The sequence below is a fragment of the Micropterus dolomieu genome, linkage group LG21 (genome assembly GCF_021292245.1).
Source record: "Micropterus dolomieu isolate WLL.071019.BEF.003 ecotype Adirondacks linkage group LG21, ASM2129224v1, whole genome shotgun sequence".
Taxonomy (NCBI): domain Eukaryota; kingdom Metazoa; phylum Chordata; class Actinopteri; order Centrarchiformes; family Centrarchidae; genus Micropterus; species Micropterus dolomieu.
In genome coordinates, this window is record NC_060170.1 from 5,315,099 (window position 1) to 5,329,891 (window position 14,793).

Consider the following 14,793-nt stretch of genomic DNA (forward strand, 5'->3'; position numbering starts at 1 on the left):
CCCCCCCCCCCCCAAAACTCAGTGTGTGCGACTGCCCGTCTTTGGCTGTGTTGTTACCCCCGTACTGTGATGTCACCCCTCCTTCTCCCTCGCCTCGTCTGTCTCTGTCTGTCTGCTGTGCTCAGGGCCAGTCCAATGGAGCTCAGCTCTTTTTGAAAAAAGAGAAAAGTCTCTTGTCCCGGTCAGAGATGCGGTGAGCTCGTCTGGAGGACTGACCGCCGTGGGCCCTCGACGACCCCGACAGGGAAGAAGGGGCCGAGCGCCACTCGTCCTGGTACTTGTCCATCAGCTGCTGGTCAATCACTCTGTGCATATCATCCTAAAGCCGAGGACAAAGAAGCGAATGAGAGAAAGACATTGAGAAATGTGACAAAGATGGGGCATATGGTGGGGTGTTTCAGGAAGTTCTGGGGGGATCGGACTCATTGATCAAGTTACCTGTTAGGTGTTGATTACAGACACCCCAATCACCTTTCATCCCTGTTAAATTGTTTTTTACTAACATCCTTTAAAAACCTGCAGCAGTAAAGGCAGTTAAGCATATGATTGACACAGAAAACGATAATGGACAGATTAACGTACTAGTGCAGTGTTGTACCTTTGGTCCACACGCTTTCTGTACAATGGATACAGTTTTTCTATACTGTAATACTACCTGGTTCAGATTTCCAGTGTGGTAATTGATTAAAAACCTTTATTTAGGAGTTTGTGCAAAAGAACCACAAGATCTAAAACTGCTATTTTGACCCTTATGATGTTGCTTCATACTGTGCTTTAGAAGTAAATGGACGGCATTTATCTAGCGCTGTTCTTCCAAAGCTCTTCATAATTTGCCTCTCATTCAACCCTTCAAACACACACTCACAGGCCGATGGCAGTGAGCTAGCATGCAAGGTGCTGGCCTGACCATTGGGAGCAATTTGAGGTTCAGTGCTTTGCACAAGCACAAGGAGCTTTCAGGGTCCCTGGAGTTCTGGGGCCTGCGTCACTTGCATGCTTTGCGCGGTTGGTAACCCAGCCTTGAATATGCTGAAAATTCACGTACTGTTCTGAATAACCAGGGGCTGCATTCAATAAGAGCAGAACACAGTTGGGGGGTTGGTATTTCAGCCAAATCTCTTTCAAGGAAAATGGCTTTTGGCTGCTCAATAAGTCACAGATGACATCATATTCTAAATTAGTAATTTCCAAACCTTCCAGCTTGTGACCCCTTGGAATTAGGCAATATTTATTTGTGGCATTTATCTACGTGTTGTGAAGAGGTAGCCAAAGGGTAATTTTTCCTCTCAGACTAATGTATTTGAGCAGCTTTTAGAGGTCTGAAGAGGTTAAATTATTCAGTAATTCAAAACAAAATACAAACATAGTGAAACAAAAAAAAAAACTAAACATAGGGTGAACCACTATTCTAAACTGCACCAAATACTTTGACTTAATAAATGAATGGCAAAAGTTGCCAGGTTTGTTATTAGTAGTTCCTAAGTGATAAAGCCACCAGGGGGCTCTGACAAGCTTCTATATCAAGATGGCAACAATCGTGATGGGAAAACTAGTTGTTAGTCTGTAAACAGATACTTTTTATTAGTAAAAGGTTAGTCTGTCTGCATTTGCATCTCTTAACAGGTAAGCTGACCAGTGGATCAATCTCATAAAAATATTCCAATAGGGGATACAGGTGTATGGAGAGAGGAGACAGAGGCAGGTGGAGAGAGAGAGTGGAGGGTTTGGATGGTTCTCTGTGGTGGTGAATGGTTTCAGAGAGGAGTGTCTCTCCTGAGTCTGTTAACCGTGGCATGGAATGACTCGGCATGGCGTAGTCGGGTTAGTGCAGGGTGAAACGGCGAGATGGCGCTGCTCGGGCTCACCTCTAAGGCAGGAGGGGGGGGGGGTACCACAGGAGAGAAAGGGTGGTACGGGAGCTGAGAAAGGCCACTAGATCAGAAACCACAAGAGCCAAACAGTAAAGAGCCCTGAGGAGGCAAACTGTGGGCAGGGAGAAGAGAGAGGAAAGAGCTGCTGGTTACAGGTGAGGGAGGGGAGGGAGGGAACACACACACACACACACACACACACATACAAACACACACACATAGTGTCCTCAGGCTAAATATCCACACTGACACTCATGACAGACGAGCAACACACTCTCAGAAGTTAATTGAGTGGTTTAGTGTATGTGCACAGGTTAAAATAGACAAGTTAAAAATAAGTTTCATTCAAGTGTCATTTCATTAGTTTTGCCAAAATTCATCCAGACACAACATGTATCGTACAGCTTTATTTATGTAACAACCTTAGCTGCCAAAATACTACAAAAAGACTATTAGGCATTTATTAATATATTGCTTGTGACCTATCACCCACCTGCCAAGCCTCCAGCTGCTGCGACAGGTTGAGTTTCTGCTGGATGGCGTCTAGGAGCTGGCTATTCAGAGACATTATGTCTATTTTACATTTAGCCAGCTCCATCTCCACCGCTTTCTTCCTGCAAGACACACAGACAGAGTGTCTAGTGAGGATTCTTCAATTTCTTTTACTGAATTTACTGTAGGGCTAACAGTCAGCAGCTGATTAGCTTAGCTTTGCATAAAGACTGGAGGCAGCCTGCCTCTGTCCAAAGGTCTGGTGATAACAACACTCGAGGAAGTCACTGCTCTAACCAAGAATTTGTCCAGCACATAGCCTTCCGTAAAGCTACGACTACGTCTACGATTTAGTTTTTGTACGGATTTAACAAAAAAGATATAACGTGTTATTTAATAACATCACAGAGTACGGTCTAGACCTGCTCTTTTATGAAAAGTGTTGTGAGATAACTGTGATATGGCGCTATATAAATAAAATTGAATTGAATTGAATTGAATATATTTTACAGCTAACTCTCAGCAAGAAAGGAAATAAGATAAGAAATAAGCGTATTTCCCAAAAAACGATCCCAGTCAAGCTATTCCTCTAAGCAAGAGCAGAGAATGACAATAATAATCTATAATCTGTGTCTATCTAATTCCTGTGTGGAAGTAATAAAAAAGTTCAAACATTTTAGTTCATTACAACTTGGGTCATTATCTCGTAGTTATAATAACATTATGCTCAAGAAAGTTATTTCTTTTTTTTTTTTTTTTACATTTTCTTTAAAGATATGCTTTTGCAGTTCTGCTGACAGTCACAATGTAGAGAGACAAGAAAGGCAGGGGAGAGGATGAAATGCAGCAAAGGGCCCTTGGCGGGATTCGAACCCAGGCGTACATTGCACAGGAAACTATTTGCAATGTACAGCAAGGTGAACTGTAAACTGTGATGAATGTTTACAACAACTTGGACAGTTTGGGTAAGTTTAAGTTTATCGCCAGATCTCAGCAATTCACTTCTTGAGTACAATGTTATGATATTACTAATAGGAATAATTGCCAAAACTATAAAAACAAGAACCATACTGGAATTATCCCTTAAACCTGACATTATATTGACAAAGAAAGATTGTGCATATTTGCATTTGTGATCCTACTTGGCTATGGCGTCGTCTCTGTCTCTGATAGCACTCTGGAGCTGCTCGCTCGGCTCTCGGATTTCAGCCATCGTCTGCATCCGCTCATTCTCCTCCCGGAGAGAGCACATCTCTACAGAGAGCAGCGCCATCTGCAGGTCACATGGGACAACATGTGTGAGACGCAGGCCTCAGAAATTCAAGGTTGCATCTAACATCTCTACCCTGTACATAAGGATTCCCTTTGGGCCCCTCCCCACATCTACAGCTATTCATTCTAATATCTTTATGGGCCCTCCTCACATGAGGGCCCTGTATACTCACTTCCCCTTTTCCCTCCAGTCCTACTCACCTGTCCCTAAATGTTAACATTATAAAGAGGTGTGCTTATGTGTGAGGCTGATTTTAGTTGACCCACTTATTCAGGAGAAAAACTGACCCGTGTGCACGTGTAGTTTATTTTGTGTCAATCGTGTATGTTTGCATTTTAGACACACGGTACAGAGTAAACTCTACTGGCAGAAAGAGAACAAGGTTGAAACAATGTCCTATGTTACAAATGTTAATAGGACTACATTGGAGGACTACATCTGCATCACAAGGTCATGTTAATGTTATTCTTAGACACAATTAATGCGGTGTTATTCCACTCAAGACTGGTGAGGGCTGTCTGACACTTTTCACATGCACAGCACCACAGCCTTGGTGTGAAATTTCTGCGTTGTGCTCCTGACCTCTTCCTGTATGTTTCACTGACGTGCACATACATAGCATGTGTATGTGTGAGCCAAAGTGCAGTTATGTTACAGGCACCAGTACCTGATTGTGCAGCTGTAGCACCTCCTCCTCATTGCTGCGTGTTTTGTCCTGCTCGGCTTCGTACAGCTCTCTGACGTCCCTCAGCTCCTCTCCCAGCTTCCTCACCTGCTCCTCCAGAGCCTCCTCATCACTGCGCCGCGAGCCCTTTCAACACACAACAAACACCACTTCACAACACACACTCACTGTTCGCATATGTGCTGTTACCACCTAGTTTGACACTTCATTGTAAAATAGGCCCGCAGAGCCTCTATCCCGTCACAGTATTAAATTGGTTGTCAATTCTTAGTAAGGTTCCAGGAGAAGATTATGTGATTTCCTATTACTAAAATGGAAAATGAATCAATTGCAAGTAATTGCTCTCTAACCTTTAGAGTCTTCCAGTCAGTGCACAGCAGGTCAGCTGAATGTACAAAAATGTAAAATGTGAAGAATGAAGATTCCAGTAATAAATATTTAGTTTGGTTAACTTGCATTTCCTGTCATTAGGATTTAAGCAGTTCTTTCAAGGAAGTTCATCTGGAAGTTAACAACTGATTATAAAAAATCTGGTCATTATTGTGAGATTCAGAAATTACGTATATAGCTATAGCTCAAGTTACATCATTAGCATCACTATAACTGACTTCAGCACCAGTTGTTAATATAGTGATAATGTAGTTAAAGGTGGTGGTATTCTGCTTTTTGGCTTTTCCCCTCTCCTTTATTGTGTTATATATCTTTTTTGTGCATGTAACAGCTTTGCAAAGTGAAAAAGCACAAAGTCCAGCCCAAAGGGAGTTCCCATCTCCCACAGAAAGCTCTGCTCTGAACTGCCTCAAAACAGCTCGTTTGTAGTCCAGCTGCTTCCCTTTCATCCCTGTGACGACTAGAAACTGCATGTGCAACTCCCAACAAAGATCATTTAGAGACAAGATGTATCACACCATAGCTAAAACGAAGCCTTCAACACAGGGTGAAAAGAGGAGCTGCAGCAATGTACTGTATGAAAAAAATTTGGTGTTTTTTCAAAATGAAACCATGTAAACCTGTTTTGGTACAACCACTAAATAGGATTTTGAACCTGAAAATAAGCATAATACCACCCCTTTAAAATACTATAATGCATCTAAACAATCCAACTAGAGCTAACTCGTTGTGCTTTGCTCTTATTAGTCAACAAATTTCACAGCACTGAAATGAAGGGGGTGGACATAAGGCACTTTTTTTTTCTTTCTAAAAAACAAATGTTACATGGTGTGAGTAAGAACTATTGCTACATGTGGAGAATGAGAGTTTTGTATACTAAATGACCAACATTGCTGGCTAACCAACTAATCCTGAGTTAGCAGTTCTCACACATTTCTCTTCACTATTGCAGTTATTAAGCTGTCATTGATGTATGATTCTTGATAGTCATGGTTTGGTGATACATACACCAAAGTAACTGACTTACTCATTTAATGCAAAGTGCCCAGAGACAAACGACTAATTAGTAACTGCTGTTGAGCAGAGACAGCAGGCGGGGCAGCTGGAGCCACAAGATCTCAGGTCAGAGACTACTTTAGATAAGTGATTCATGCAACAGTGTAAGGTCTTGATAGACTTTAGTTGTGTAAGGGGCTTACTGTGTCTACATTATAAATCATTTTACTAGCTGCAGGAAACACCGAAAACAAGCAGGCGAACAGACACAAGCCAACTGCGATATGTGTTCAGTTTACCAGTATTTCTTTACAAAACCAGAATATGGTAATACTATATAATTTACTTGTGCTTTCTTAAAAACTAAAATAAAAGAGTGGGGGTTTACTATAGTGTCTTAGACTATTGTCTCTATTTCCTCTAATAATGAGAAATGAACTAAAGCCCTGAAATTAGAGATTACCTAATTTTTTTATATAGACACTATTTTGACAGTGCTGACTACTTGCCAGTGTGTTGTTCATTACCGTGGACTCGTTACCATCCAGGAGATTCTGTGTTAGCCTCCTTAGCTCTAGCAGGCTGGTGTGGAGGCTCCCAGTAGGCACATCCTTGGCTGAGGACGTCTCCGAGGACTCGTCCATGGAAGAGTCAGTGGACAGCGCCGAGTCTGTGACATCGTTTCCCCGGAGATGGGAACAGAGCGATCGAACTTCACAGTAGGCCTCCCATAGCTGAAGACGGAGCTAAACAGACAAGCAGGGGGAAGAGTTTTTAGAAAAGCATAGTCATTTAAAGTCATTTTAGCGGCCGTTGCAATGAAATGCAATCCTACTGTAACTACCTGCTCTCTCTCCTGCTCCTGCTCCTCCTGCTCCATGCTTTGTTCTATCTCACACAGCAGGCTGGACGGGTGCGGGGTGAGGCTTTGGAGGCTGTGCTCCTCCGTCAACTCCTCCAGCCGAGCAGTCAGCTGCCTGTGAGACATCTGAACCTCCTGGAGCTCCAGCTGGCTCTGCCGCAACTTGACAGAACAGAGGAGGCAAAACTGGGACTTAACAGTGCAAAGTACCTGTAGAGGTCTGACGGGTCAGGTAATTAAAAAGGACAAATTGTATTGTGTATACTGAAAAACAGCTCTGAAGAAGCAACTCAAGTAGTAGTAGTATTCCTCAAAGATTTGAGATCTAAAAGTCCGAAATTCATGTGTCTGTACCTGTAGGTCCTTCTCGTGACACTGCCTCTCAAACACCAGCGTCCTCTCTCTGAGGTCGTCCACCGTATTCTGCAGCAGCTCGTTCTCCTCCAGCATGGCGTGCACCCGGCGTTCCAGCTCCATCTTCCTCTCCGACAGCATCTTAATCTAACATGTCAAACAGCACCAGTTAGTTGCTGCGCTGCGGGAAATAGGCATTAATTGGAGAAACTGAGGATTCTTTAGATTTCCTGGTGAATAGCGGACAGATGGGAAGCAATGGACCTGATTAAAGGCTACATTTTGTTGTTTTTCTGACTCTGAGGCAAGCTGGGCTCTTACACAAGATTAAAAAGTACTCCCACTGGCCTTAAGAATGTATGTTGCCTAGCACCGGTGTAGATGTAAGTTGCCACCCTCGTCTACAAGAATGTCTTGGTGATAAGTTAGCATCTCTACCAAGCTTGATATCAGCGTACTCCTTACCATGCATGTGGAACGGCCTTCTACTGAAGGCAAGCATTGCAGCAACACCACATATTCCTCATGAATTGTTTTCCATTGGAGCTGCTTGAGCAGCTTTCCCCATTAAACAAACATCAGTTCATTTTTATCCCTCCTGCTTTTGACCTACATCTGCTAACCTACTTCAGTTACCAGCTTACATGTGGATCTGTTGTTTTCACTACCACATGAGCATCCACATTGCCAGGTTCTGGATATTTTTGTGCTGCCATAGTCTCTGTCTTCACGCAAATAGGGCAAAAAGCCATTAGTCATCAGCTCATGCCATACAAATGCAAAGCGTTGGAAAAGTGGGAGCACCCAGACATTGCGGTATCTCAGCTAAATATAGAGCAGTAGCCTTTTCTCCCAATTATAGCGCAGGCTCTGCAGTCTGGGTGTTTTCTGCCTGGCTTTGAAGAGAAGCTACAGGGAAATCTGAATTGTCGTTATGTTCTATCAGTACCTTTGTTCATCATACATGACACGACTGACATCACAACACATCTCATGCTCCAAAAACTAAGTATGTTTTTCATCTTTTGATCTCGGGAAACAGGGATTGCCATAAGGACATGTTGAATATGGATTTTTTATATAGAAATATATCTATTCCATTTTACTTTAGGTGACAACATTAGATCTGAGGTTACACTATAACAGTACAGTGTAAATGTTATGTAAATTTAATGTAAAATGCTAAGGTATTACGATTATATAAGGTGAAGAACAAGAGTCTGTCTTTCATTTAGCATGAATAATCAGCCCTATGAAATAAAAGCACTTTGCTCTATTATCAGCTGATTTAATTGGACAAATAAGAAGCAATTGCGGAATCAAAGTAAAAAATGGTGCAATCCTTGTTTCTGTTATTTTACAAGGCATCACATGCAGCATGCAGTCTGGTCGGCAGACAGCGTTCGGTAACCACTCACTTCTAGCCCTTGCTGCTCCAACCAGGAGGGAAGGAGGATGAGGGAAGGAGGAACGGAAATAAAGATGAAGATTACCGAAAGAGAGCAAAAGATAAAGTTTGAGAGAAATTCCACAACTGCTGTGACAGAACAAACAGTTCTTATGAATGCTATTAGCATGGTGGGTGAAAGATGAACACCATCCCAATCTGAAAATTAGGACATCTTTTGAAACCAGTTTGCCTTTAGAGGAATTGTATTCCACTTATTTTCACCAGCGACTATGTAACTTTTGCCGAACAGCAATCATTGTGCCCCTAAGTGGTAATTGCACGATAATGGGACACTGAATGTTCCTTTATTTCCTAATATTCTCTTGAGTCAACTGTGTCAAAGACATCATCTCGCGACCTGACTGAGAGTGAGTGGAATGCAATGTCTCCCAATGAGGTATGTTTACATCTTGTTTTACCACTGGAATGATTATCTGTAACATGCTAAAACGTAATATAACACAAACACAAGTATAGAAGAGTCACAAATAAGCTAACTGCCTTGTTAATGCCAGTACTGGTCATACCACAGCAAGTAAGACTATTGCATCAGATATCCTGAGTGTTGAACAAGGGTGAGTTTTATTGCTACTGAATTCAACTATTTATTTGTACCAGAAAGAATGTGTTAGTTCTGCAGATCCCAAGAGCAGTGAGAATCTCACTTGAACTTCCCATGAGATCTGCTGTCACTTTGGGCCCTAACCAAGTGACTGCTCAAGCTGTGTGCACTCAGTACTCAGAAATACTCTGTACTCAAAGGTACAATTTAATCAACTGTACAAGTATAATGGTAACATGGTACTGATAGCAGCTCACCTCCGCCTGTAGATTCTCCAGTCGCGTCATGTGCTGGCTTGTGGACATACTCTTCTCCCTGAAGTCGTCCCGTAATGAATGGACCTGAGTGGACAGCTGCCTCTCCACCTCTGCAGCCTGTGGATGGAGACAGACAGACAGACAGGACTGGGCTATGAAAGTCTGGTAAACTCACTTCTTTTTAACTCCACAACTCCAGATTATTCTCATTTCATCTCAAGTCCTCAACCCCAACTGACACTGACTCAAGTTACTTATCAGACTTCCTGCAGCTCCCTCTGGAGCCACTAAAGGGTTCATACAATTTTTTTCCACATATTCAATAGAGCTGTAAACTTTGATGTGTAAAACCGATCACTCGCCTTTAATTATTGTTCACGGTAATGTTGTCGTAACAGCACTGTGTTAAAGTGTTACATTAGCTGCTTAGTTAAATTAGAAAGCTTTCACAGCAGCTCTTAAGTCTGTGTTCTCTTTCTAAGATACTGAGTCTGACACACACACACACACACACACAGACATGCACAAACACACTAATGATCACTATACACTCAGTGTTACTGACATACTGTTAGCCGTAAATCAGCCCTCCCCAGTCTCTTCTTGAAAACAGTCCATTTTTTAGCTGTTCCTCTGAAAGCCCAATTTTACCCAAATGTCACGGACCTTTTTAAAAGCCTCACATAGTCCACTGCTCAGTATTTGTGCAATCCAGCCCAGCAGCAGACTCAGTGCATCAGTTGAGCTTATTGGACAGGTGGGATCAGGCCACACAGAGCCTGACTGAGCTTCATTAGCATAGAGCTGCACTCAGGAAGCTACTATTTGCATTATCACCACTGCTATGGCAACAGAAAAATCCTAAAAACCACTCACTTTTTACAGCTCACTGGGGAGCCTAAACATTTACTTAATACATCAAAAGCACAGTAAGAAAGAGAGCAACTGAACTTCACACTGGATACAAATTCCATTTTAATGACTGTGGCAAGCAGTCCTCAACTCTAAGGGAATCACCGCGCATGTTTGACTTCAAATTATATTATAAATTGTTTATCTTTCAATCACTGTGTGCTGAGTGAAAATTTAGATGATTTATGTCAAGCTGAAGTACAGCCTCTAGGTGGCACTACACACTGCTGCAGCTTCTCAAGAAGCTCACAGAGCTACAGGAGGAGGCTCAACAGCTGGTTGTGTGGATGCATTTGCTCACTTCAGTTCTGGCCTTAAATAACACTGGTTGTAGTTTGTGTCTGTGTTCTGCTGGGAGTGTCTGGAAAAGGACAAGCTGCCAAAATGGCTCTGCTTCAGCTCTATCTGTCTGGGCTCCACTCTGAACAGTAACTAACTGCAGCACTCTGGAAGCCCCGTGACTACTCTGTTATAAACCTGTGATTTTTACAATAGCAGTGTGGTCAAACTGGAATTAAGAAATGTCAATATATGAATAAATGCCAAAATACACTGGCAGTTAAAGTTTTTTTAAATGACAAAAAAATTATTAATCAACCCAACCCACCAGTACAATGTTATTCAAGAAAAAATGTAATCTCTTCTATTGACCCTCTTCACTGTACACCCATTAGACCTGGATTAAATAATGACTGCAATATAACTATTACTATATAACTTCTACTAATTAGTGTAATTATGATACAGCTTAGATGGATCAACATCACATTCAAAACAATTCAAAAAGTGTGAGTTAAGCTTTCATTCACGAGGCTTAATGATAATGGTTTACACTGAGTGAATGGACAACTAACTGTACATAAAATATATATACACATACGGCAGATGTATATGGAAAAATGTTGTGGCAACTCTTTGTACACCTGCTACTCAAAGCAGGTTTTAAATGCTAAGAGAAAGGTATCACTGCTCTATGTATCATACTCAGAGCTGAGAAATGCATGAGCTTTCAGGACTGGTCAGGACAGGACAGGTGACATGTGGTCTGGGAAAACAAGGAAACAAGCAATGTTGTTCAGGAAAAGTATTTGAGAAAAAAGTTGTTTTAAGAGTTAAAGGAAATATTTTTAAAAGAAAGTAGGGATGTTTTTGTGACGGCTGCATGATCCTGTCTTCTCTGTGTGGGAAACAGATGTGCGGTCAGTGGAGGCCAGTACAGCGGCAGGTCACAACAGTAACGTGACATCCGACCCACTGGCCCAATACGCTGACAGATTGAGCTCGTGTCGAGTTGACAGCGGACTGTCTGATTTGCAGATACTCACTTAATCTGCACATAAATTCCTCAGATCCCAGATCAAGCATTATCAGCATGACAGGACAAACGGGGGCAAATTAGACTGCTGCGACAGAATCCAGGGCAGCAAAGTAGGGCTCAACTGAGAGACACGTTCCTTTAGTTTCAGACTTTGCTGTCTGAAACTAAAGGATGTATATTCACTCTCCAGAGGAGGGCTTGAAAAGCAGCTATCCCTCCTGTCGGTTCAGCTCCAGGCTGTGTGTGGCTGTGGAACAGCTGTAGCAGATGTGACCGCAGGTGAATCACTGGTCTTTAGTGGTGCAACCTAGCATCAAGTTAGCATCAAGCTATCTGTCTCCTTGTGCCATTCTGTAGAGAGCACATTCCCATGGTAACAACACATGGTGTTTCAATTTGCATGTCACTCTGGTTGTCATAGCAACCGGCGAGAAGTGGGATTGGTGGAGCTGCGACTTGTGGTCTCGGTGCTTCTGGTATTTTCCTTAGTCACTTTCACAGAGTGCTCGCCTTGTCTAGACTTATGGAGGATGGGCAACCCCAGGTTCAAACGGTTGCATAACAAATACTCTAGAGTGGCATTACGTGCCAATCAGAGAGCTGATCCTGAGAGCAACAGCCACCTTTGGCTGATGAGAGGCAGACGTTATGTGCTCCGTCGACCGGATGTGATCAAAGCTGATGGCTGGACAGATGCCCAGAGTTCCGTGTTCAACACAGCTAGAGGATTGTACAAGGAGGAGTGAAACTGAATTCTGTGTGTGATGTGGACACACTGTACTGAAAAGTTCACATTACACCTTGCTTGCTAAATTACTGTAAATGACAAGACAAAAAATGGAATTACTCCTCCTCTATAGCCTCAAATAAACAACTTTGATGAGTCACCGGAGGCTGCCGTCAACGTTTAATTAAGTAAATTCTAGAGGTTGAGGGAAGTAGAATTGACTATGACCATAAAAAATGCAGACACTTATGCTGGAGTCAGTGCATCCCCAGCCTTCTCTGAGCATGTGTGGTAATGTAATTAGGAAAGGTCTCCTTCCTGCTGGTTCACTGATCAGATTAGGCCTGAGACGATTGGCTGTTCTCACACTCAAGACCCACACAGAGCAACACACACCTCCTAGGCTCCAGTCCTGGATCAATGGGAACCCATTTTCTCTGGGTGTATTGAATATAATGTATAGTTTTATCACCAAGTATTGGAAAATTCATGCACAGATGCACACACAAAGAGCAATAGCCAAAGCAGGTATTTGTGTCAGCCCGGGATAAGATGTGACGACACAGCTGGAGACTCAATTTATAGATCGTCTTTGCCCAAATATCTAAGTTACCTGCTGTTATTAATTAAGTAGAGTATGGACTGGAGTTGTTTTGGTCCCTGACTGAATGCATATGGCAAGGCTATTAGCACGGATTAAAGCCTAATCCCCTCAGTCTTACCTCATGATTTACATCACTTCCTATGGAGTGCCCTGCCTTCTGAAGGTCATCCCACTGCACGCAGTTGAAGGATTCCTGGGTTGTTAGGAGGCAGTACACTGTTTTATAAATTTAATCTTTTGCTACAAGTTTTGCTTTAGAAATCACAAAAAATACACCTATTAATTAATAAATAAAAACATTTATTTCTATAAATCTACTTATTTGAGCTTTTTTGGTGTGTAGTACTATTAATCTCTGATGATTTATTCATTAAAGTATTTATCTATTTGTTTGTTCATTGATAAATAAGTCACTATTCGTCCTCCTCTTGTTTGTATAATGTCATAAACCCAGCGGCTGTGGACGTGGTTGCTCTGTAAATTAGGATCCTGGTCCTCAATAGATGTATTTATTGTCCAGTGACATGTAATTTCCAGCATGCACACCAAAGGACTGCAATAACAGGCTCATAATCATTCGGGCAGTGCATAGGAACATGTGCATAATTTTAGTTTTACATCATAATAAGACTATACTGGTTAAAGAGTTAACTACTATGAGAAACAGGGAGGGCAGATGAAAATTGCAGGCCTCCAGTGGCCTCACTACAGCAGGGTTTCCTCAGGGTAGTTTTAAATTCCCTCCATTCAGTCAGAGCTGTAAACAGTTAACATTACTTAGTCACAGCCAATTGCTAAGTAATGAGCACAGACAGAGAGAGAGAGATAGAGAAAGAGAAGAAAGCGAGACAGACAGAGAAAAAGAAAGATAACATGGGAGAGAAAGCGAGCACCGTGGCTTACCTCATTTATTCTATTACCCAGCAGGTCTCCCTCTGTCTGCCCAATTCACTAAATCAATCTGGATCGATAGAGTCAATTAGGTCTCATAAATTTCACTGAGTCACTTCTAGTCCTCTAGACATGACCCCCCCCCCCCCCCCCCCCCCCCAAACAAAAAACCACACAATATAGACCACTTCCACAGAATGTGTCTTTATAGATCCCCACACCCGAGTTTCAATTAAATTAAATGCAGTTTAATTAAGCTAAGTGTCTGCTCTTTGCTTAGATCCATAGTGACAGACCAGTCCAGAACAGTCCTTGAATGTAATGTGATGATGGTTTTGGGGCACGATGGAGCAGAGGGTCAATTTAATAAGATGAGTAGGAGAGCTGCTCTGAACAGCAGAGGGCTGGGCGTTAAAATCAACCGCACAGAGCCTACTCCTCCCTGAGCAGAGTGTACCTGCCAGGTGATCATATCTTCTCCCAGGAAAGGAAACATCACACATAAGTGTGAGCGTCGCCATCAACAGCAGTGCTGACGGGGTTATCAAAACACCTGCACAGGCTCGTCAGCCCTTGTATACACAGCTCTGGGGCACCCACTGCCAGCCTAACTGTCAGCTGACAACACTCTGATGCCTCTGTTTATGGCCCTTGAGTTGTTATAATGGTCTTACAGGTGTTTATACTGTATATCCCTCTGACAGGTTAGGCAGCCCTTGGACATAGTCCTGTTCTTGAAAAGCAAGTTCACTGTACTAAATTAGTTGTATGGTGTGTTTTTGTGATATAGCGTTTCAGATTTGATGAATGTAACATAATATGTAGTGACAAAGCATGTTATTTTTCCTAGTGTGGAAATGAAGCCACCATTGAAGAAACGGGATGTCTGGATGTAGATGGAGCAGAATGAGGTGTTGTACTGAGCTCTTTAGCAGGGATTAATCAACTGAAGCTACAAACACAAGCGCTCTCAACTCTATCAATCTGCCAGGCTGCATTTCTCCCCGTGCACAGTACATCACATCAACAAGGATATACCCTCAAGTCCTCATGCCAACCCTTAGCGCTGCTATATGTATGTATTTATCTTATCTTTGTCTGTCCATCAATCAGTCTGTCTACCTGAATGTTTCATATGGGACCTTTTCT

The 14,793-nt window shown here is 42.4% G+C and overlaps 1 protein-coding gene and 1 long non-coding RNA gene across 3 annotated transcripts in view; one reads left to right on the forward strand and one right to left on the reverse strand.

Annotated features, from left to right (window-relative positions):
* Positions 1-41: 41 nt before the first annotated feature.
* The window catches only part of bicdl1 (BICD family like cargo adaptor 1), an 18,385-nt gene continuing 3,633 nt past the window's right edge, over positions 42-14,793 (reverse strand). Inside the window, exons 3-11 of one of the 2 annotated variants that reach the window (XM_046035926.1) lie at positions 9,193-9,309; positions 8,342-8,353; positions 6,924-7,070; positions 6,552-6,731; positions 6,235-6,453; positions 4,304-4,447; positions 3,506-3,636; positions 2,365-2,485; positions 42-319 (exon numbers count right to left, since the gene is read on the reverse strand). In XM_046035926.1, coding sequence (XP_045891882.1) covers positions 143-319; positions 2,365-2,485; positions 3,506-3,636; positions 4,304-4,447; positions 6,235-6,453; positions 6,552-6,731; positions 6,924-7,070; positions 8,342-8,353; positions 9,193-9,309 — 1,248 coding nt within the window. In that variant the 3' untranslated portion in view covers positions 42-142. The remainder of the gene's footprint in view (positions 320-2,364; positions 2,486-3,505; positions 3,637-4,303; positions 4,448-6,234; positions 6,454-6,551; positions 6,732-6,923; positions 7,071-8,341; positions 8,354-9,192; positions 9,310-14,793) is intronic. The other variant, XM_046035927.1, reaches the window with a different exon arrangement.
* Positions 6,274-7,869, forward strand: LOC123960903. Its single transcript, XR_006822621.1, has 3 exons — positions 6,274-6,426; positions 6,609-6,801; positions 6,930-7,869. It is a non-coding gene; the product is annotated as an uncharacterized LOC123960903 (long non-coding RNA).